Raw genomic sequence first — 22,027 nt, forward strand, 5'->3', positions numbered from 1 at the left:
GGTACGCGGGGCCGCGGAGCGGAGCGGGGGAACGCGGCGGGAGCCGGCGCTGGCCAGAGGTTCGGGGGGGGGACGACACAGGAGGGGGAGTCCGAGCCGAAGCGGAGCTGTTTGGTTTGTCCCCGGCGAAATCGCCCCGGGGCGCTCGGGGGGAGTTTGGGCTGGCGGCGGGTCGGGGGTCGAGCCGGGCCGGCCCCGGGGCTCGGCGCTGCCGGTGGGGCGGCGGCGCGGGCGGCCGGCGAGGCGTGATTTACGGGCTCCCCGGCAGCAGCCGGGCGCTGGGAGGCAGAGGGAGCTGTGTTTCAAGCTCTCCATCAATTATGGATGGAAACAAATACTAGAGTCAGTTGTGGATTATCCCCGTGCAGAGGCAGGGATAGCTCCGCTCCGTCCTCCTCGCCTCCCGGGGAAAACAAAGCTCCGCTCAGGTGTAAGGCATAGAAACTTTTTTTTTTTTTTTAAGGGGCGGGGGGGCGGGAGGGCGTTTCAGCACTGCAGAAACCGATACAGCAGCTTTCAGGGAGTAATTAGAAAGGGTTTAAAGCCTTCTTTATTATTTATAAGCGCTGGATGGAAATGAAAGGTCACACAGATATTTCTCGGTGGATATTATGCCTGTGTTTAAAGGGTTGTGGGGTTGTTGTGGTGGGTTTTTTATGATGGTCATTGTGTTTTATCTTGTGAGTTGAAAAACGCGATTAAGTATGCTTTAGGTTAATGTATTGAAAACATTGTAGTTCCGGTGGATATCCCACTTGTTAGCATGAATACAGCTAGTCCTAAATTAGTGGGTTTCTGCCAATCTTTGAGTTGTTTCTTACTTCTGGTCAAGATTATGTCTGTATCACAGGCATTAGCCTGTGATTAATTTGAGCAAAATTCGGCCCACAGTGTGTAAAGTCATTTATATTTGTATGCGTGCGTGGCTTAGAATACATTTACTTTTGAGCATAGCAGCAGCAGCAGCAATGATGGTTCATAATGCTCACATATGTGGCACTTGCTGTACAGATGGTATTGTAGCTTATCCATGTACACACACACACGCTTCACACATAATGTGCAGGAATTACAGCAAACTTCCTCTAAAATACCGTTCACTGCTCTGTAAATGTGTGGCATTTTTCCCCTAGTTTTTCCCTTTGGGGAAAAACATGTATCTTTATTGGGATACCTCTGTGTTCTAAGTTGTTAGTCTTTCCTTAATGATGTTTAGTATTTCACTTAAATATTATTTGAAGGAACAGCTTCCTACTGTCTTAGAGGCTTTTACTGCTGGTCTGTTGCTCTCACATACAAATACTTTCACAGAGAATTTTCTGAGGTTCTTTCCTTTTTCCAAGTCCAACAGGAAGCTCATTGTAAAGCTTTGCAATCACTTTTGTGGCAGAAAAGAATAGACGTTTTTCCTGCTTTATTCACAGTATAAAATTCTATGCACCTCTGAAGTCTACTTAAGTTACTATTCAGTAAATTAAGCTGTACGTAATCATGTTTAATGTAGTAAGTGACAGGCATATTTTGTTATGTTGGCAGATATTGTATAAACATTTACTCTGGCTCAGATAAATACAAATTACCAGTTGAGTGCTCTGATTTCTATAGAATCATGAATTTTAACACTTTTTATATTAATTAATATAAAGCTCAGCTGTTTTAAAAACCGGAAGGAAAAGTTTGTAGTAAGAATTTATTAGCATTCTGAATTATGTAGCTCGGATTTGTTGTCAAAAGAATATGCAAAAAAGTGTAACCCAGAGGCTCTACGTTGGTTTATTTAACTGGCTTCTCACTTCCATCTACACCTTCAGTTACTGTGAACAGCTACCTTCCTCCCTCATATCCTGCAGTCTGTCACTACCTGTTCTCATTTATGGTCGAGATGCAACAAAGATAACATCATCTTCCAAACGTATCTTGTGTGATGCAGGAGCGTGTGCCAGGAATACAGGGATGGCCCTGTCAAAGCCCTACAAACCAGCTGGGTGGCTGCGGGTTTTCCCCCCAGCCTCTCGCGCCCTTTGAGCTGGACCATCTGAATGTTTCTACCTCGTTTGTATGAGCTGAGCCGACTATTACAGCAGATACTTTAGCCCTTAGAACCACTGTAACTTTGATGTAGACTGATGAAGAGCACACATTTTGATAGAATGCTTAATTATATATGCAATTAGTTCTGACTAAATTGATCTTCCATCTGATCGGTCCTGTCATATGAGATATGTGAAAGTAAAGAAAGGTACGTCATAGAAGCTTGCTTCAAAGCATATATTAGGCATTTGTAATAACATATCTTCTGGTCTTACTACAGTTGGTCATATACAGATTGCAGCTTTTGATATTTTTTTTTTAAATGGGGTTTCAAATTATTTTAAAAACATTATTGCATTTAACACAGGATTCAGCAACCACTGAAGTCGTGTGAAGCCTAGTTAGCTGGACAGAACCTATATAGAGATGTTGAAATGTTTTGGTTATGCTTCCTTCTGAAAAATAGAAATTTGAAATCTGAAGTCAAGGAGATCGTATGTGAATGAGGTCAGTTTTCATCAAATATCATACAAGTGATATGACAGGCACTGTTTGGTTCTAGTCTTTCTTTGTAAGACAAAGGGAGCAGTTAGATCAACAGCCTCTGTGCTCGTATAAGCTTCTGTTGATCTTACTTATGTTGCACTCTGATATTTTTCAAGGAATGCACTATGTGTTTGTTTATTGAACAGAGGAGGTGGTGGTTGATTACATACTTGTGTGTTAAACATACCTATAATACTACTTTGAAAAAATCAGATGTCTTTCCATTGGATAAAATAATAATTTGCTCCACAAGTAATTAGGAAAAGATGGAAGGCATATTGCATGCATTGGGTGGTACAAGTTATTTTCAGTCTTAGCAGCTCTGTATGTAATTAAAACAGTTCAAATGTTGCTTTCATCAAAACTGCTGTTAGAACAGATGATCTCTTTTCTTATGCATCAGATAAGCTACTGCAGTTACTGTTAAAATCCATCTAAGCCATTTTATTAAGTTGTTACTTGTTCTGTGAATAGCTGCCAGCCCCGAGTTCAAAAGAAAGTAGGTTCTGATTTGTTCCCATGTCACCGGGAAGAGGTGTGCAGGGAAAATCCTGTTACTGCCCTTCCAGTGCTGTTTTCCGGAGCTCTGTGTGTTGTCTGCCGTAGCCCACTTTCCCTCGTTGTGGCTTGACAGTAATTACAGTACAGCTAATATCAGAAGTTGATTCACTTTATTCAAACAGGAAGACTGTTGAATTGTCCCACTTCCAAAGTCAAATGTTTGTGTTAACCACAGAGACCAAATCTGTAGTGCACATATACAACATATGAGTAGTGTTTAATTCCCTAACTTTTCTATTCCGTTCGGCTTTTGTTAACTAACCCAGATTAGCATTTTAACAACCCTGAAGTGAACTTCTGCCATTCTCCCTGCTTGGACAGTGTGTGTAGACCATCCATCATCCTGTCCTTGGCCACAACAGGCTACTGGCTCCATAACCATTTGGAGCTACGCAGAAACCATCCGACTGTGAACAGCACAGCTGGCTACAGCAATTTTTTCTTCCACACCACTGGCAGCATTGTCTGGCTATGGTAACTAAAGTTAACATCCAGAACGTGAAGTTTCTTTAGTTTTGGCACCCCTGGCCAGCCCCGCTGCAGCTCAGTGGGCACACCTGCGGACGAGCTGCAAAATGGCTGCGAGGAGCGAGGCCACCGCTGGACTCCCTGCTCGGGGCTCCGGGTTGGAGACAGCAACCTGTTGTGTGGCGTGGGATGATGTTAACTCTCTACTTAATGGAGAGGGAGCTCGCTAGCTGAGTCCTGCGCTCCTTCCATTTGCAGACCGGGCTGTGCTTTGAAAGCCGCCAGCTGAAGAAACAGAACTTGCCGCTTTAACTTAGCCACGCAAACTGCCAAAGAGCACAGAAAGAAATGGAGAATTTCGGCTGTGTATTTCACACATTCTTGTAGAAGCCTTTTTAGTTCCACAACGGAAACCATGTGATTTCACAGGATCTGTGCCCAGACTCTAATACTTGCTACAGATGCTTTCCTTGGTTTGTTTTGCAGATCTTTGAATGCAATAGAAAGAACTCATTACAGAATTTACTGTTTTAATTCTGCCGTTTGCTATGAATGGCAGGTAACCAGCAGGTGAATGTACTTGTGGCTTTCTGCTAATTTTACTTGTTGAGATTTTTGCATAATTTAAATAAATAGGCCTAGCGTGGTGCTCTGTCGTGGGTGAGCCACTGCTTTCTTGCTAGAAGAGAGCTCTTGCTTTCAAGAGCAAAGGAGGTCAAGAGGTGTTACCAGGCAGGGAGGGGCTGGGTGGAAGCGGAGGAGCCAAAGAAGTGGTGGTGGAAGAGGAGGAGCAAGGAGCTCAAGCAAGCAAGTGACATTTGTTCTGTCCAGAATGGTTACAAACCTTGTAAATGAAATCAGTCCCTGGACAGCTTTGATTTATATTCTCACACAGCAGATTGGCCTTGGTCTGCCTGACCTTGGTAACATTACAGAGGTCGTATTTGCACACAGATACTCTTCCTGCCAAAAGGTTTCTTGTTGCTGGTTGTTTGTTTTTTTTCCTAACCCTTGCATCTAAGAGCCAAATTGCAGCCCAGGTTTCTAATTCAACAGTCACTGGACAAACACAGAATAAAAAGGATGGATCCCGTTCCCCACAGTGGATGGTTTAAGAGAAGAGACAGCAGATGGATGCAGTCAGGCAGTGGCCTCTAGAAGCGGGAGAGCTGCGTTGGCCTGCATAATCAGCAGCCCTGGTAGTGCACAAGCTGCCTAAACGTAGCTGAGCCGCCTGTGTCAGGGAAAGGGGCACACATGCTCGTAGGCATCAGAGGCAAAGGAGAGCTTTGAAGAGGGCTTGGGATGAGAATGAGGAGTTAATTGGCAGATGCGTGCTGGGGGGCTCTTCAAGTGCATGAGGGACAGCGGGGAAGCAAACACAGAGGTGCTCGTCTGGAAAGGTAACGAGTGAGCAGCAGGGACCAGCATCACAGGCCGGCTGCCCACCGGAGGTGGGAGTGAAACCTCAGAAGAGATGAGAGGTGATCAGCTGGCCACTCAGCTCAGCTATTACTGCAATAATAGGCTTTTCTTAACATCAGCCACATAGTTCATCTCTCTTATGCCAAATGATCATGACAGCTGGGTCTCTGCCTTCCCAAGCAGCAGTAAGGTACTAGTTCACACCTCTACTGGGTAGGACCTTCCTCAGGGCTTTATTGTGGCATGAAACAAAAGGTGTTTCCTTCAAGTGTTGCTGCCACGCTTCCCAGGCGTGTTTATGGGCACTGGGGGTAGACAGGGACTGCAGTAGCTACGGCACCAGCAGATAGTGTTGCTGCTATTTCTGTGTATGTCTATCATGACAGATGCACTTTGGGGTCAAAAGAAAATTCTCACGCTTGTATTTCAAGCCCTTGTGTGTGTATCACTTCACTTGGGTACCCCCTTCCCACGTTCTGTGAACACTTACGTGTCCTAGCAGGCTATGTAACCATCCTGTTTTGGGAGACAACAGAGAAGAAAAACATGTATTTAACTTACAAAAGCCTCAGTGTATAGTTAAGGCTAGCATTAAAATTTTAGATGGTGTTTGAATGTAGTCCAGTGCTCGTGAGGGAGCTGTGGCTCTGCCTGTTAGTGTAATGGTAGCTGAAAACAAGAAAGGGCTGTAAGTAGTCTGCATGTTCCCCAATCAGTGCAACACCCAGGTGTTAAATATCAGAGTTCTGCCTGGTGGGTCAGGGGGGCTCGGTGCCCTGTGGAAGCAACTTGAACCAACAAAGCTGCAAGGCAGGAGAGGGCCCTCTGGCTTTCCAACAGTTGTCCAAGAGCCAGCATTGGCACCCCTTGCAAATATAGCTCTTTTGTGTATTGCCACCTGGAGACGAGTGCTGAAGAGAAGGGTAAGGATAACAGAGGAAAAGCAGTGGTGTGAAAGCTGTCAACAGTGTGTGAACAATGTCCCCAGGTGTCTCATGAAAGGAGTAATAAGGGGGAAAAGAATCATCTTGCAGAGTTGAATGGTTTCTTTCAATTTGCAAACTTCTGTTCTCTGTGACAGTTTCTTTAACCCAGCACATGTTTATCAAAGATTAACACTGAAAAGCCAGTAATTGTGGTTTTGCTCAATAAATCATATTTTCTCCATAAAGTGCCATGTAGGTGTTCTTAGTGTTACGTAGTTTTTTTTCCTTAATGATAACCTCAGACAAAAATAATCAAATCCCATGCTTTGGGGATTAATCTGATTCCCTGCAAGGGTATGGATAGAATTTTTTTTTTGTCTTGTGTACCACAGTACAGGTTTTACTGTGAGAGTGGATTATGGCTTTTCCTCCCCCTAAAGCATCAGGTTTTCATCCTTGCCAAAGACATAACAAGCACCGCTCGTGATTGCACAGTGGTCTTACGTGGCAAGCTATGCCAACACAAACCTCAATGTATCTGGTGCAGCTGTAGAGGAAAAATAGACCTGCAGACATACATAGTGTGGGGGTCAGATTCAGTTATTTAGTCACATTCTTACACTAACCTAGTATTACTAGCGATAACATAAGGATTTAGGGAAACATTGCAATTGTATTGGGAATCTCATACGGAGAAGAGAATGGGACAGACTGTAATATAAAGCTTTAAAGCCCTAAGTCTCATTGCCTGATTTGCTACAGATTTCCTTGTGACCTTGATTCAAGCACTTGCAGTTCATATGTTACTGATTGGAATATTTTTATTTTTTTACTTTTAAAGGTCTGATCCATGGCTTCTGTGGCTCACTAGTCAAAATGTCAAAGCAGGGTGATGCAAATGCGTCCCTGCCTTACAGGGTGAACGTTATCATGATGTAGTCCAAGTAAAAGACAGAGGGGAGGGAGAGGTGGTGGCCAGCACAGCTGCATCCTGTTCCAAATCACTGCTGAGTGTGGGCTCTGCAGATTGTGTTTGGTCTGTGGAGAGTGGGCAGTTTGGTGATGCAGAGGATCCCCCAAACTGATGTGATGCAATACAGGGACTTGCCCAAGCTTGGGACCCAGAGCAGGATAGCCATGGCACCCATCCTGCCTCCAACCTCAAGCTGGCAACAATATGGGTATAACTTACCTAACCCCGTTTACATCTGTTTAATAACTTCAGCAGACTGTAGCGCAAGGAATCAGGTGGATCAAACCCTGCACTGATACATCTGATTTTTAAATAAATAAAAATAAATTTCTTGCCGCTATCCCTCTGTGTTCTTGATAAGCCAGGTGCTCCCAGAAGACCCTCATCACAGGTACCTCTCAAGACATACCTCTGCCCCTCCGACTGTCTCCAGGGTCACACAGCATGAGCACCAATGTTCCCCCCTTTCCCCTGTGAATATGTATATACATACATTTACAAATACACACTCGGAGACTACAAAAGCAGTAAATGTAATAATGTGATCCAACTGTTCAGTGCTACGCTAGAAAGAAGTGTTTTTCTGCCATCATGTGAAAATTTAGCGTGACTGGAACAGAGTCTGCATTTGATTAGGCAATTTAAGAAATGTAAGAGACTTCATACTGTAGGGCAGTGCTGCAAAACAATTGCTCGGAACATGTTCTAAAATTGGTTTGCCTTCACCAGATTTCCATGTGTTTCTGCACGACATCTCAAATGAAAATATGAGCAGTCACATGGCAAGTGACTACATTTTGATATTATGGTAAATAAAAGAATCAGTTTGAATAACTATTCCAAATTCTGAATAGCCTGTGAGAGGCAAAAACACAAAACTCTCCCTCTATTTACTTTCCAGCCTGGGAAAGACATTTCATAACACATCCTTTCACTGCTGTAGTTAATCTTTAATGCTAAACAAGATAATAGTAATCGTTAACTTTGAGCTCGGGCTTCCTCCAGGTTTTCATGCCTGCATTTTGTATGTGTAATTGATTGTGCCCCGGAAAGTGGCAGAGCACATGCCTTGCATATACAAATAGGTAACTGGGTGGCCGGCTACCAGATTTGTCCATGCCATAAACCCAAGACTAGTTAAAAATGTGCTGTTCTCTGGTCTCTATAGGCAGTGTGCCTGTGGGCGAGGCTGGCTGACCGTGCCAGCTCTGAGTGTGGCATGCTGATGGTACCAGCACAGCGCTTCAGATGCTCTGATGTGTTTCTTGCCAGTTGATAGTCTTCTCCCATCTCTCCCCTCTCATTTTCCAGCAGCCATTTACTTTCTCTTTGAAGTGTTCGCTGTGGCATAGAGCAGCCCTTTGCCCCGGCAGCAGCAGCTCCAGCCAGCCCCATGCTCCAGCCAGGCACAGCGCTGAGAGGCCAGAGGGGTGTTTATAGCCGGGGGGAGCAGTGGGTGGGAAGAAGCGGTGCTTTCTGGAGTGCGGTTGACAGCAGCGTTGGCTGGGGCACAGCCTCTTGAGCAGCAGATGTGCCCTCTCCACAGTGAAAATCTCTTTTTTCTTCATCCGTCCTGCTTGGTGGGCATATTCTTTCCCCCAAACCTCCCTTCCATTTCAGAACACCCCATTCATTTCACCCTGTAGGCAAGCCCTGACCTCCTGGGCTCCAGCCAGGTCTAAAATGGGCAGCGCTTATCTGAGGGATCAGGGCTGGAGCACTGCTCAAGGTGAAGGCTGCTTTTGCCACTGCTGGGAGACAGCAGGGCTTACAGACAGGAGACCCAGGGGTGCTGCCAGCAATTCACTATGGCTGTGGCGTCAGCTGGACTTGTGCAAGTTGTGCTTGAGACCTTCATTATGTCCTCACCTGCAAATACTGGTTTATACCTGTCCCAGAGCTGCCTTATCAGATGATGCCTAGTCACGCTGAAATGAGTGGCAGTTTTGCTATGTAAATCATGTGCTGTAGGCCTGCAGGAAGAGTACTTACTTCGGATACTTGCTCACATTTGTAGCCAACCCTCCTGAAGGAAGGAAAAGATAGTACTTTGGTCTAGGTTTTAGGCTTTTGTTTGGGGCCGAGCGAGGCAGTTTGATCATTTCCAAACCTCCATCCAAGCCTATACGTACTCCTGTAAGTAATGAGATCTCCGCCATCATGGTTTAAGAGTTCTCTCTAGTTTTCAGGATAAAACTATTTCAGACTAAAAAGCGCTACTGAAAAGCATGGGACACGTCTGACACAGCTGTGAGCCAGAGGCTCTCTGGAGTTCACCCTGGTGAGCCACGGCTGGGTGACATGGCTTTCCTTGGGCTGGGGTAGGAGCTCCTGCTCCCAGAGCTGCCCACGGCCAGGAGTGAGTGGAGGATCAGGGCTGAGAGTACAGAGCAAACTCTGAACATCACTGTACTGACATTCTCTGCACTGGTCCGTGGATGCTTTCACGAATAAATTTAGTATTTCCTAGGGCAGTCACGGCTGGGCATGAGCAGTTTGAATTAATAAAATGCAGGCCTGCTAAAATGGTGAACCCAGAGCGCTGCTTCAGTTAAAGTACCTTGCATTTTATCATCGATAGCTCAACCCTGGCAAACTTGAGGGGAGCGTGTCTTGCAGAAGCTTTGTAAAACAGAACAGATTGAACCCTAGGTGTGAGCTGAAATCAAAGATTGGTTTCCATTGGAGGACTTTTGTATCACCCTGGTAAAAAACGGTAGTTAACATTCACTCTCAAAAATTAACTTAAAATAAACATAATCGAGGCAATCACTTACAGTTTGCTCAGCATTTTATTCCCCTTCCTGCTGAAACTACCGTGTGTTCAAGTAAATTTTTGATCACAGGAGAATTTAGCCCTCAAAGTGCATCTAATCAGCCACTAAACACTTGCATCATTAAAAGTCACCCTATCCATTTTGCAAGCGTTCTGTCAGCTTGTTCTGGAGCAAGAGGGGTGCGCTTTCTGTAACATTAAAAGCCTGCAAACAACTGAAGTGTAACTAGCAATACCATAAGGCAATTAAGATGAAAGCTGTGATACTCAGTGGTAGGGTTTCATCACTTTAATATTAAACTATCTTTTTTTAACTTAGGCATAGATCAAGAGGTGTTAATGTAGAATCCTTAAAAGAAGTCAAGTATTATCTTAAAATAACAGACCTGTTATTTGCACTTTCATGCTCAATTAATATCACTGCTCCAAATACCCTAAATTTTTTCTTCAGAGCTGCAGATTTTAAAGTTGTTTTAGGAAGTAAGGATGGCTACGTACTGAAAGTGTAAATTTGAGTGTGCCTCTGTAGGGCAGAAACAGTTTTTCTTATTTATTTGTACAAATTCATGCTCTAAGTTTCTAAAAGGGACTACAAGAATTAGGTATGTTTCTTTTATTATAACCACAAATATTTTCTTGTGTTATTTCATAATTAGCTGAAACAATCTGTCACCAAACTCCACAATATGGATTTATCACATCATAGACAATCTCTGAGATTTGAATGTACAGTAAGCCCCTGTGTCAGGCATTGCCTTCAGGAACGTTACTGAAGTCAGCCTTCATTAGAAGAAACACATTTATACTGGAATGTCATTTGATAAAAAAATTGAAAAGAAAATCACACTTGCATTGATGCTGGCTGTTGTACCCTTCTTTTGGGAGGACTTACCACACTATAAAGCAATTGCATCATTGGAAAAACCTATGTATAGATACAACCTAAACCAGGAATCTAATCCCCTGTTTCTCATACAATAGATACTGGTACAGGTTTTTAAGGCAAATGTTGTATTCTATGTGGAATACTTTCTGGCATTTAAACAAATGCCTTATACCCATTTTGTGCAGTGAGACATAGAAAAAGGAGCAAGACCAGAAAAATTAGACGTAGGACAAAGAATTGTTTGATGTGTTTCTAGAGTTCAAGCCACCAGACCCTGGGCTGTGCTGGTCTTGTATTTTGGCTTGGGTGGTACAAAAATGCTGCTATTTCATGTTTTGACTACCAAAACACACTTTGGCCCCAGTGCGTGGCTCTGCTCTAGAGTTATTTTACTCCATGCACGGCAGGCGTAAGGTGCTGTTCTGAGTGAATGTCCTGGTGCATCCGTGGTCACCGGTTCATGCATTTCTACAGCAGGTCTAGGGGCATCACTGAAGGTGGCCTGTACCACCTTCATATATTTTCTTGTAAGTGTTTTATCTTCTGAGAAGATTGACCTGCTTGACAAATTGAAAGTCAGCAACAGCCTGCCTTTCTGTACTATGCGGTGGCAAAGCACAGCTCCAGCACCTTACTGGGTAGCTCTTCTCCCTGCAGCTGGCTCAGGAAGTTGAACTTCCCCCACCTGATTGCAGTTACCATTAAGTAAACTGCTGTGCAAATCTTTAGGCCCCTAAAGTAGAGCCACTGCCAGAACACCTTTTTGCTTCATGAAGCCCAGAATTTGAACCACACCCTTTTAAACTAGTGTTTTCAACCTGAAGTTAGAGGACCATAAAGTGATTTGTACACTAAAAGATAATCCCTGAGGCTATAGTAAACAATATTTTAACCTTTCGCACCAGTCCTTTGCATCCAAAAACAAAAGGGGGGATGGGGGGTGCTAAACACAAGTAAGTTCCCATTCAGAGACTAACATAACCTTTATTTGGTTGCAAGTGAAATCTGTGACTTGCTGTAGCCCAGCCGACAGATCTTTGTTGTTTGAGTGGTCTTCTGGTTGAAGACCTTTGAGGCACTGATTTGGCCAGCTGCTCAGTGCCCAGAAACCACTGTCCAAGGATGCACTGTGACCCTCACCAGGGGAGGTGTCTCAAGGGCTGAGAGGAATCTGCTGAGTGTTGGACAGGATTTGCTTTGCTCTCCCTCAGAAAGAGGAACTGAAGTCTCAGCTGTAGGCCCCAAGAAGCTTGTTGAGCATCTGTGAACAAGCAGCAGTAAAAGATTCTTTTGTTTTAACTTTTATCTTATTATTAAAGGGGTTTCATGCTCAAAATTTCAGAAGGTACCATCTCAGAAATGCACTGGTTAGTTCGTTTGCACTAATTAGTGCCCTCAGGGATCTATTTGCATGCAGGAAGGAACGGAGGACAGCAGGGATTTCCTGATTTGTCAAAGTCCAGTCATTTGGGATTGTGGGAAACCACATCACATAAATTGACTAAGCTCAGCATATTACTAATCAATTCTGCCTGTCCCCCCTCCACATTATGGTTAACACATACCTCCAAGCAAGAGGAGATCCTTGATCTCACCCAGCAGCCTGATTTTGCCCCGTATCTGGTGGAGAAAGAAGACAATGTAGTCGTTTAAGCCTTTTCATGCTGCGTGCCTGTTTTTCGGCTTTTAGTGTTGCAACCCTGTTCTCCTTTGCCTCACCAAACTCTCCAAAAGTGAACTAACTTTTAGGATATATCTTTTATTCTGACCTATCTTGAACTTCAGTCTGGATTTGCCATGCCACATTCCTGTCCGCGCTGAGCATTTTGAGAAGCATTTATTGTGTTAAGAAGATTTTTAAGAGTTTTCTTTTTTTTTTAGTGAACAGAAGATATTGCATCAGTCTGGTTTGAAGTTATTTTATGTGTTGCTTCTCTCCAGCTGGCTGAATGCCCTTTCCCTTCCCCCTCCCCTTTTACGTGGCAGCACACGGAAAGATGATTGATGGAGTGTCACCAGCGCGTTGTCAAAGGCTGGAGTAGATTAATGGGCAAGAAACACCAGCCTGTTCCCCTTCATGTGTGATTGTTTGAAGGAGGGCTCGTATTTTTACAGAAATGATATCCTGCTTCTCTGGATTCCCCCAATCAGGAATTGAAGGATGGGATTTGTATCTGAGATTGAAAGATGCCAACCACAGAGAGCCAGTTTATTACTTGGGGCAACTGCCTGCCTTTCAGTTGACCAACAGCACTCGCCCGGAGGCCCGTTTCAGCCAGCCTGCTTCCTCTTCACTGGTGTGGATTTGTGCCACCAGTTAACATTTATACCTCTGTTGCCTTGTATTTGCAGACACAACTAGTTATGCCATAGACTAAATGGCCAGAAGATCTCTGATCTGTTACTAGCTTTTCCACCTGGGTGACACTGGCCAATTTGCCTGTGCTGTAAGGAATGAACACGGATGACCCAGAGCAGCTCAGGTCCTTTGAAAAGGCTCTTTTTGGTGATTGGTCACAAATTCAGCCTTGATCTGTGCCTCAATTCCCCAGCTGCAAAACGGGGATAGCAATATGATAATTTCCAAACATTGCACTTGCCATGAATTGTTTCCTAGCAGAAATGCTAGGAATGCAATTTATAAGAGAAATTAATCAAAGACTGGTCTGAATTGTGGCTGGGGAAAAATAATCAGACCCAGAGTATGATTGTTTTCTACATGTTCTTGAAGGTAGACACTGCCAGCATTTTGTAATCAGCTATTCTGCTCCAAACAGATACTTCAGCATTATTATTTGTAGTCCCCAGCAGTGGCCTCTATTAAAAGGTTTGAATGTGGCAAGAATTATGTCTTTCGCACCGGCCTATCTGTGTGTACCAGGAGCGTACACCTGGCTGTCATAACCCCCTGGTCTGAGGGCTACATGGAGCCCATTTTTCTCATTACTCAGGGAACAGCTGTTCTTCCAAGTTTATTCTCTTTTCAGTGGTTCTGATCTTGAGCCCGTGCCCAACCAGCTAAAAGGTCCATTTAAGTCCCTCTTAAAGCAGGTGCATTTCTTCTTAATATGTAGCTAGCAATTACAGCTACTCTTCATTTTCTTGTAATATTTTAACAAGGAAAATAACAAAGAAATCTGTACTTCTTACCTGTCTGGTTAGAAGTGATTTCCTGTGGTTTGCTGATCCAGTCCAGCTCTGAGTCTGCTTTTCTCTCTTGTCATGACAAAGGTCTGTGCTTTATGCGCATGTAGAGATTTTCTTTGATAGACACTTGTGATGGCTGATGTTTAGTTAAAAGAGATTGCTGAGCATAACTATTCCTGCCTTTTATGTTCTCAGAGTTCATATCTGGAGTATATTCAGAGGTTTGGGGTTTTTTTAAGGAAGACAGAAATGTGAGTTTGTTTCTGCTCTGGAAGCAGTCTCTAGGGAGACACATCCTGTGGTTTTGCATTTACAAAACTTTGCCTTGTTTTAGGGACTATGATATACCCCCAGAAATTCTAATTGAGAGAACCGATACTCTCTTTTTATTTACCTGGCATTTCTGTCATTTCCTTTTTGGTTTTGTGACAGTTTGGATTTAGGTCACAATTGTTGTGGCCAATACACAGCAAATTGCCCTTTTGTTCTCTGCAGCCATTTCCTCCAGCCCAAAAGACAGTACCTGCCTTTGTAAGGCCGGTTACTTCTTTGCCCCAGTGAATTCTTTCTAGACGGGATACTGGAAGGAAAGAGAGGGAAAAAAGAAACTTCCTGATACATGCCTGTGCTTGATACTGGCAGAACTTGCAGAGTTTGCAGGCTGTGCGCGTTTTGCAGCCAGGCCAGCGTCTCTTTGAGTCGTGATGTGTGGGCCATGAACAGCCTCATCTTCTGTGCTAGATAAAGCCTACATGGCTGCTCGAGCTTCTTGCTCTTTGCCAATTTGTATTCATTTGTTCTCCAGGAAAACGAGGCTTCAGGGAGGACTTTTACTTAGCACCTTACAGATGTTACTGTGCCCTGACTCAATGTACAGTTTATGTGCCTCCCCTTTATCTTTTTTTCACTGGGACAGTAGTGGGTTGGGTATTTGGAGTCTGCTTTTCTTGGAAAAAAAAAAGACCATAAAAAAAAGATTGTGCAACCATTAATGATTTGTTATTGTGTCTGGGAGCCACTGTGCTGCAGGACTTTGCTCTAATGGTGCTTTCACAAGAAAGAACTAATTTGACTAACTTTATTAATTCCAGTTTGTTTTAAGTTTGCTCATTAGTAATTTAACGCAAGATGCTTCAGCTGAAGAGGCCATGTCAGGACAAGGAAGAGCAGAGGGAAAGTGCCAGGAATCATTAGTGTTTATTAACCACTGCACTCATCAATCTTGACTAAGAGCACAGCCCATTCGTTCTGGACTGGTGGACTGAGATACAGAAATATCATTAACAGTGGAAAATGCTTCTTTTCAGGTCAGTCCGTAATGGACAGGCGTTCAGGGAACACCCACACCCCAGACTGTCACCCGTTACCTTGGTCTCCCCACAGTCCAGCCTGAACCGAGAGCTCAGCAGCCTCGTGGAAGGAGGAAGCCCAGAAGCCCTGCCCCTAGCTGGCCGTAGTATCAATTAACAAATGCAGTATTTTCATCCCCAGTAAAGATTACCGAAAGGTTAAGTGTTGTTATGAAGGGGGTTTTTAATTGCTTTTCAAATTATTAAATGATTAATACTTATGTGCTTTGCTGGATCAGGCCTGGCACTTTGTGCTGGCAACATGTACATCTCACAGCAATTCTTGAAACATTAAAATGGAAAGGTTTCTCTTTTTTTCTGTTACACAAAGAGCTTAATAATCAATTTCAGAAACTGCAAGGTTTTGGGCTGGTGACTCAAAGCTCTGACCTGTGTATCGGGGCTGAACGAATGCGTCCAAAGGGTTGAGGGAGGGAATAGTACTACACTTGCCAGGTTTCTAATGAGAAATATGACCCCTGCCCAGACCACTTGTGGTCATTAAGGATTGCATTTCACTTTGAGATGCGTTTTCTTGCATCCTACCAAAATTGCAACTTGAGTAGTTACATTCTGCTCACTAAAATATCCCTGTGGTTTAATTGAAGAAGTTATGTTTCCCTTCCCCTCTTAAAAGCTTTGTTGTATAATGTTGTGGTGCTATCATAATATCTGCTACATAATCTGTAGAGCGCACACACACACAGAGAACACCCCACCATGAGAGTGTCTGAGTTGCTACCTTTCTGCAGTAACAAATAGAATTAGGGGGAAAGCAGCATCTTGGGAACCCCAGTTCAGCCTTGTGCCCCCGTTTGAGTCTCTTGCCACCCTTGCAAGGCCTGTGACAAGCGCTGTCACGCTGCTGAGGCAGCAGTTTTGCATTTACTTTGCACATGTGTAAATCACTGCACGAGGCAAAGCATCACGCGTGTGGTCCTCGACATCAGGTCTTTGGCAATGAGCGTGTTAAGGCTTAGTGTTATGGTGGCACAGCCTGGAAACAAGCAATAATTTTAAAACATGGCATGGATGTTCAGACAGATTGTGTGTGTCACGACTTTTTGTGGATAAGATTTAGGTATTTTACGGGGAAAGGGTTTTATTGGATGACATTCGGTGATAGAGGGGATGGAAAGTGATTGCAGTTTAATTAAAATTCTAATCCCAAGTTTGACAATTTTTCTTGCCAGGTCAGCAGCCTGCATGTTCTGTTTGTGATTCTCCTGAATTAAATGGGCTGACAGTCATCAGCTTCTTTGGAAATGCCTGTAAATCCAGCTAAAAATTAGCAAACATCAATATGTTTTGGAGCAGCTTTGAGTAGGGATATGTCACGCAGCAGTTTGCCGTCACTGTACATAGAGGAGCCTTTCATAAGCACCGATTTATTTCAGTGCTGCCAGTGCTCAAATACAAATGAAAAAAAAAAAGCCCTTCTGCAGTCGGAAGCCACGTTTGCTGTCCTGTGCTGCCGAAATCTCACTGGCCTTTTCCTGTTTTCCAGGTAGTCGAACAGTGTTGCCACAAAGGTAGTGCTCATCTCTCACCAGCCATGAGGCTTCCTCTGCTTTGTGCCTCCGTGATGCTAATGAGTCTGTCCCAGTGCCGAGCTGTCAGCTTCCCTGAAGATGAGGACCCTATTAACGTTGTTGACTACCACTGTAAGTAATCTGCAAATGGTGCTAACCACTAAGGAAAAAGTTTTAATGTAGGTTGTTTTATTTGACTTGGGAAGTTAAAAAAAAAAAAAAAAATCTGTTTTCTTTCAAATTGAAATGTGTTTACTGGCTTTGTATCTTTAATAGAACACTTAATCATTTTCTTAAAAAAGCAATCAGAAATACAGCAATAACTTCAGGAAAAAGAACATTTGCTGACATTAGCCATCTTTTTCTCATTTATATTCAAGACATTACTCAAGGAATTTAGTTTAAACCCTTCTACACCTAGTATATACAGCTAATCAATGCCATATATTGATTCTTTAGCTCTATAATCCTGAGTGATGGTGTAGCCCATTTTTACTTGCAGATTCAAGGCAATATCCAGTATTTAGAGGACGCCCTTCAGGCAATGAATCTCAGCACAGACTGGACTTCCAACTGATGTTGAAAATTCGAGACACACTTTATATTGCTGGCAGGTAATTTTCCTTTACTCAGTTCATTAGATTAAAATTCTTTTCTCTTCTGGCTTTGCATTAATGTGTAAAATTCATTTAGAAAAATCTGCAGAATATGATAAAAAATAGAATTGGGGGAGGACTTCCCAGAGAAATATACCGTATCTATGGCCAGTGCATGAAAATTGGATTTGAAGGCTGCAGTTACTGTAGTTATGCTAAAACCAATGATCAAATGCTCTTTTCCCTCTTTTATATTACTGCCCTGATAAAAACCTCTCCTGATCATTTTAAACTTGGACTGACACATCAGGGATGTAGGAAGTGAGGGTAACACACTTGAATATTTTCAGCGGGGATTAGTCTTCAACAGAATGGAAAGATAGAGCTGGATAGATGGACACTGTAGGTGCTGCCTAAGGACCACGTCAATAAAAATCAAAACTACCCCATGTTGCCCATGACCAATCTTCTTCGATTGCTGTTAAACACAAAAAATCCATAAGCATTTCATAGAAGTTTCTGGTTAGCTTATCAAAAATAAGGCCAATGAATTAATGAATTTACTTATGTCTTTTAACTCGTTGCAAACAGGGACCAAGTTTACACTGTAAACTTAAATGAAGTTCCAAAATCGGAAGTTACTCCAAGCAAGGTGAGTAGATACAGGTGCTGGCAAGGGGGGGTTATTTTCTTTGGGTTTCATTTTTTTAAGAGGGTTTTTTTTTGTGAAAAGGAAATAAAATGTTCTTTTCTGGTTTGATGTAACGAAATTAACATGGTTCTGGTTTGATTTAACAGAAATTAACATGGAGGTCAAGACAGCAGGACAGAGAGAACTGTGCTATGAAAGGCAAACATAAAGTAAGTTTAGCACATACATTACAGAAAAACACCACCAATATTTATTATATATGTGAAGTCTGTGATAAATACATCTTACTCTCTTTTCAGGATGAATGCCATAACTTCATTAAAGTCTTTGTTCCGAGAAATGATGAGATGGTGTTTGTCTGTGGAACAAATGCATTTAATCCTATGTGCAGATACTATCGGGTAAGAATATTGAAAGTGTCATTAATCTGTTACTGGGTTTGCTTGCACTAATTACGCTATAGCAAATACAGCCAGTGTGATTGGAGAGTGCTTCAAGGTGAAATAAACCAGACAGAAGCCAATGTGCTGAATTAAGTTTTCTGGAAAGACAATGTTATGCTTTTGTGCCAGTGTACAAAATAGAAATGACACTATCACCCATTTATTTTTCTTCTTCAGCTGAATACCTTAGAGTATGATGGGGAGGAAATTAGTGGTTTGGCAAGATGCCCATTTGATGCCAGACAAACCAATGTCGCCCTCTTTGCTGGTAAGAACTTTTGGTTGTAATGAGTCTAAATGATTAATGACACCAAAGGAGCCAGAGAGCTTTTAAAGCAAGCACAGAAAGCTAAAGGTGTCACGGTGCCCCTGCTCTTAAATTTTTTAAAGGGCCTCCAAAGGATTAAAAGCTGACCTGTTAATAAATAGGTTACAGCAATTTGGGGAAGAGTGGCAGTAGAGAAATGGGAAAAAATACAGGCTAGTCAGAATTCTGTAGATTATTAAAGGCCTCTTAATACCACCTTTTCAACTTCTGTTTTAGATGGAAAATTGTATTCGGCAACAGTAGCAGATTTCCTGGCAAGTGATGCTGTTATTTATCGCAGCATGGGGGATGGATCTGCCTTAAGAACAATAAAGTATGATTCCAAATGGATAAAAGGTAATTTGGGGGAGCATTTTCCCATACACGTGGCAAATGTCATTTCAGTGACGCAAAGGGTCAGGTAATTCACTGCCAACATGGCTTTACACTCACGCTCCAATGTCAGCGTACACGCGGCTTTCAACACAGTATGGCTATGATAAGAAAGCAGTCTAATACCAATAAAGCCAAATTCTTGTTAATACATCAATAAATGAATCTGCAGTAACAAAACCTTAGCAGAAATGCAATTCCCGTGAGGCCTTTTTACAGTCCATTAGCCAACGGTAAGGACTGCAGACTCAGAGCTCCGGCGCACCCATATCTGCACATCCTAAAGTATCTGAAGGCTGGAGCTCACGTGAGCTGCTATGGACCTGTGGAGACGCCGCCAAGTCACACAGCGTAGGCAGTGTCGTGTGCCAGTTGAGTAGTTCCTTGAAGTAACCTTCTCCTTGCTCTTCCTTACAGAACCACACTTCCTCCATGCCATAGAATACGGGAACTATGTTTATTTCTTCTTCCGAGAAATTGCTGTCGAGCACAATAACTTAGGCAAGGTAGGTATTGCCATGGTGAGCTGTCACGTAGCCGTAAGTCGCAGCAGAATGAGATTGTCCGAAACAGCATCAGGAAGAAGCACAGTTTGCAATAGGAAGTAGAGACTAGTACAGCGTTTGCACGGTTTTCCCATCATTATAATTGTGGGGGGGAGGGGGCAGAGAGACATAGAACAGTGCATTCTTCAACCTAAATGTTGTTTCTGTTCTCTATGCCTTGCCGTTAGGCGAGCTCGCTACAGGTATCTTTTTAGTGATGCTGTTCCCTTAACACTTGTGACAACTCATGGAAAATCTGAGGGTATTTTCATGCTTATTAGAGAAACAAAAGAAAACAACACAAAAGAAGAGTTTCAAAGAACTTTCTCTAATGTCCCTGGATATTGAATAATTCAGTCATGCCAGTATAGAGCATAATGCTCATGCCTCACCATGGAAAGATATTCTATAATAAATTATTAAATCCTTTACACACAGTTAATTAAAGTCCTTAAATCTCACTAACAATATCATTTTGAAGGGAAAGAGAGGTGGGACAAGTTGCAGAGCTGCATTTGCTTGGTGATACATTAAGATGCCTGTGCATTACAAGCTAAACACCGTTTGCTTTCATCCTTTTTGTGCAGATAAATGGCAGCTTCCTGTTAACGAAATTATCTTTGGTGGTTTATTAACAGCTCAAAACCAAGTACTGTTTTCCTTGCATCTCTCAAGCCTTTCTGCCTTGTCCTTTTTTGTTCCCATTCACAGGCTGTGTATTCCCGTGTGGCACGCATATGCAAAAATGACATGGGGGGGTCTCAAAGAGTCCTGGAAAAGCATTGGACATCCTTTTTGAAAGCTCGGCTCAACTGCTCGGTTCCTGGGGATTCATTCTTCTACTTTGATGTTCTGCAGTCTATCACAGACATAATAGAAATCAATGGAGTCCCCACGGTTGTCGGTGTATTCACCACACAGCTTAACAGGTGAGAGATGAGGAACCTTACATCAAAGGTAGTTCTCTGGTTCTCTCTTACACTGAGATTGGTGTCATTGTAGTCTGAGCTCTTGCAACTATTTTTCTAATTTTACAGCATCCCTGGTTCAGCGGTGTGTGCTTTCAGCATGGATGACATTGAGAAAGTCTTCAAAGGGAGATTTAAAGAACAAAAGACTCCTGACTCCGTTTGGACAGCTGTACCTGAAGACAAAGTACCAAAGCCAAGGTAAAAGGTTCTTACTCACGATGCCATAATATTGTCCTTGTAAAGAGCTGCCTTAAATCAGCTGCACTCTTGAGCGTCTTGTCGGGTAAGAGCCAAAGCAGAGCTTTACACTTCAGCCATAAGGATGCTCATTAGCAGGCTGCCTTCTCTCATTAACTAAAATACCAAGAGGAAAACAATGTTGTTCTCCTTTCAGACCTGGCTGTTGTGCAAAACACGGCCTTGCAGAGGCTTATAAAACCTCCATTGATTTCCCTGACGAAACACTCTCCTTCATCAAATCTCATCCTCTGATGGATTCAGCTGTTCCCTCGGTCATTGAGGAGCCCTGGTTTACCAAAACCCGTGTCAGGTATGAGAGCATTCAAACATAACGCATGTGATACTGAAAACAAGAAAATATGTTATTAATAATTTACTTTTTGGTCTTGATAGATACAGATTGACAGCAATTGCTGTAGACCACGCTGCTGGACCCTACCAGAACTACACAGTCATATTTGTTGGCTCCGAAGCAGGAGTAGTACTTAAAATATTGGCAAAGACTAGGCCTTTTTCTTTGAATGACAGCGTATTACTGGAAGAGATTGAAGCATATAATCATGCAAAGTAAGTATTACCAGAACACCTCAGCTCTTCATCTAGTCCTTCGTTCCTAGCTAAAAGAAATTATAGTAAATGAAAACCAACCTATTATCACCAACATCACTGCTTGTTTGTCATTTCACAGTGTTCCTCATGTTGAATAACCTGAAAATATGTGGTAACTTGCCATTGTGTGCATGGGTTGAGTGAACAAACTAATTCCACTCCAGTGACGTCAGTGATACAGTCTAATTCTTCTGCAAATAGATACAGTTCTTCCTGAAAATGAAATGTCAGAACTATCTGCTGCTGTTAAAAAGAAATGATGTGCGCTTATCTTGAGGGTTTCTCAAGAGTGACCAATACTGTATAAACTACATCTAACTACATCATTTTAAAGTTGTTTATTCTGGCGCAAAGAATTTGGGAATGGAAGTGTTCCAATTAGACTCTACAGGCGTCCAACACAGGGCTCCTGTTCTGCTCTGTCAAGATATTTATGCTGACTGAGAGAACAAAGAAAATGGATTTGTATTTCTTTCCTACGTAATTCAGTGTAATTGTCACCTAGAGTGACAGTTGGCCAGAAGCTGGCATTTGATAACCCCATAGGTTTGTTTAGAAATCACTCAGCAAGACTAGTAAGTTACATTTATATATGTAAAATTCTCCTTTCAGTATCTACACAGAGAATAAATAAAATGTTTGCAGTGTAAG

General features: G+C 42.8%; 1 protein-coding gene across 15 annotated transcripts in view; it reads left to right on the plus strand.

The window, feature by feature from the left end:
- The window catches only part of SEMA6D (sema domain, transmembrane domain (TM), and cytoplasmic domain, (semaphorin) 6D), a 382,134-nt gene that overhangs the window by 350,580 nt on the left and 9,527 nt on the right, over nt 1–22,027 (plus strand). For 12 of the 15 annotated variants that reach the window (XM_014944568.1, XM_014944569.1, XM_014944570.1 and 9 more), the window contains 12 exons: nt 16,596–16,752; nt 17,123–17,234; nt 17,808–17,868; nt 18,015–18,077; nt 18,168–18,269; nt 18,489–18,579; nt 18,856–18,975; nt 19,429–19,517; nt 20,268–20,485; nt 20,594–20,725; nt 20,922–21,077; nt 21,161–21,334. In XM_014944568.1, the coding sequence (XP_014800054.1) occupies nt 16,644–16,752; nt 17,123–17,234; nt 17,808–17,868; nt 18,015–18,077; nt 18,168–18,269; nt 18,489–18,579; nt 18,856–18,975; nt 19,429–19,517; nt 20,268–20,485; nt 20,594–20,725; nt 20,922–21,077; nt 21,161–21,334 (1,427 nt within the window). In that variant the 5' untranslated portion in view covers nt 16,596–16,643. Of the gene's footprint in view, nt 1–40; nt 60–411; nt 431–16,595; nt 16,753–16,891; nt 17,235–17,807; nt 17,869–18,014; nt 18,078–18,167; nt 18,270–18,488; nt 18,580–18,855; nt 18,976–19,428; nt 19,518–20,267; nt 20,486–20,593; nt 20,726–20,921; nt 21,078–21,160; nt 21,335–22,027 lie in introns of those variants that run through there. The other 3 variants (XM_014944557.1, XM_014944558.1, XM_014944563.1) reach the window with 3 other exon arrangements.

Source organism: Calidris pugnax, unplaced genomic scaffold (assembly GCF_001431845.1).
Source record: "Calidris pugnax isolate Ruff unplaced genomic scaffold, ASM143184v1 scaffold70, whole genome shotgun sequence".
Taxonomy (NCBI): Eukaryota; Metazoa; Chordata; class Aves; order Charadriiformes; family Scolopacidae; genus Calidris; species Calidris pugnax.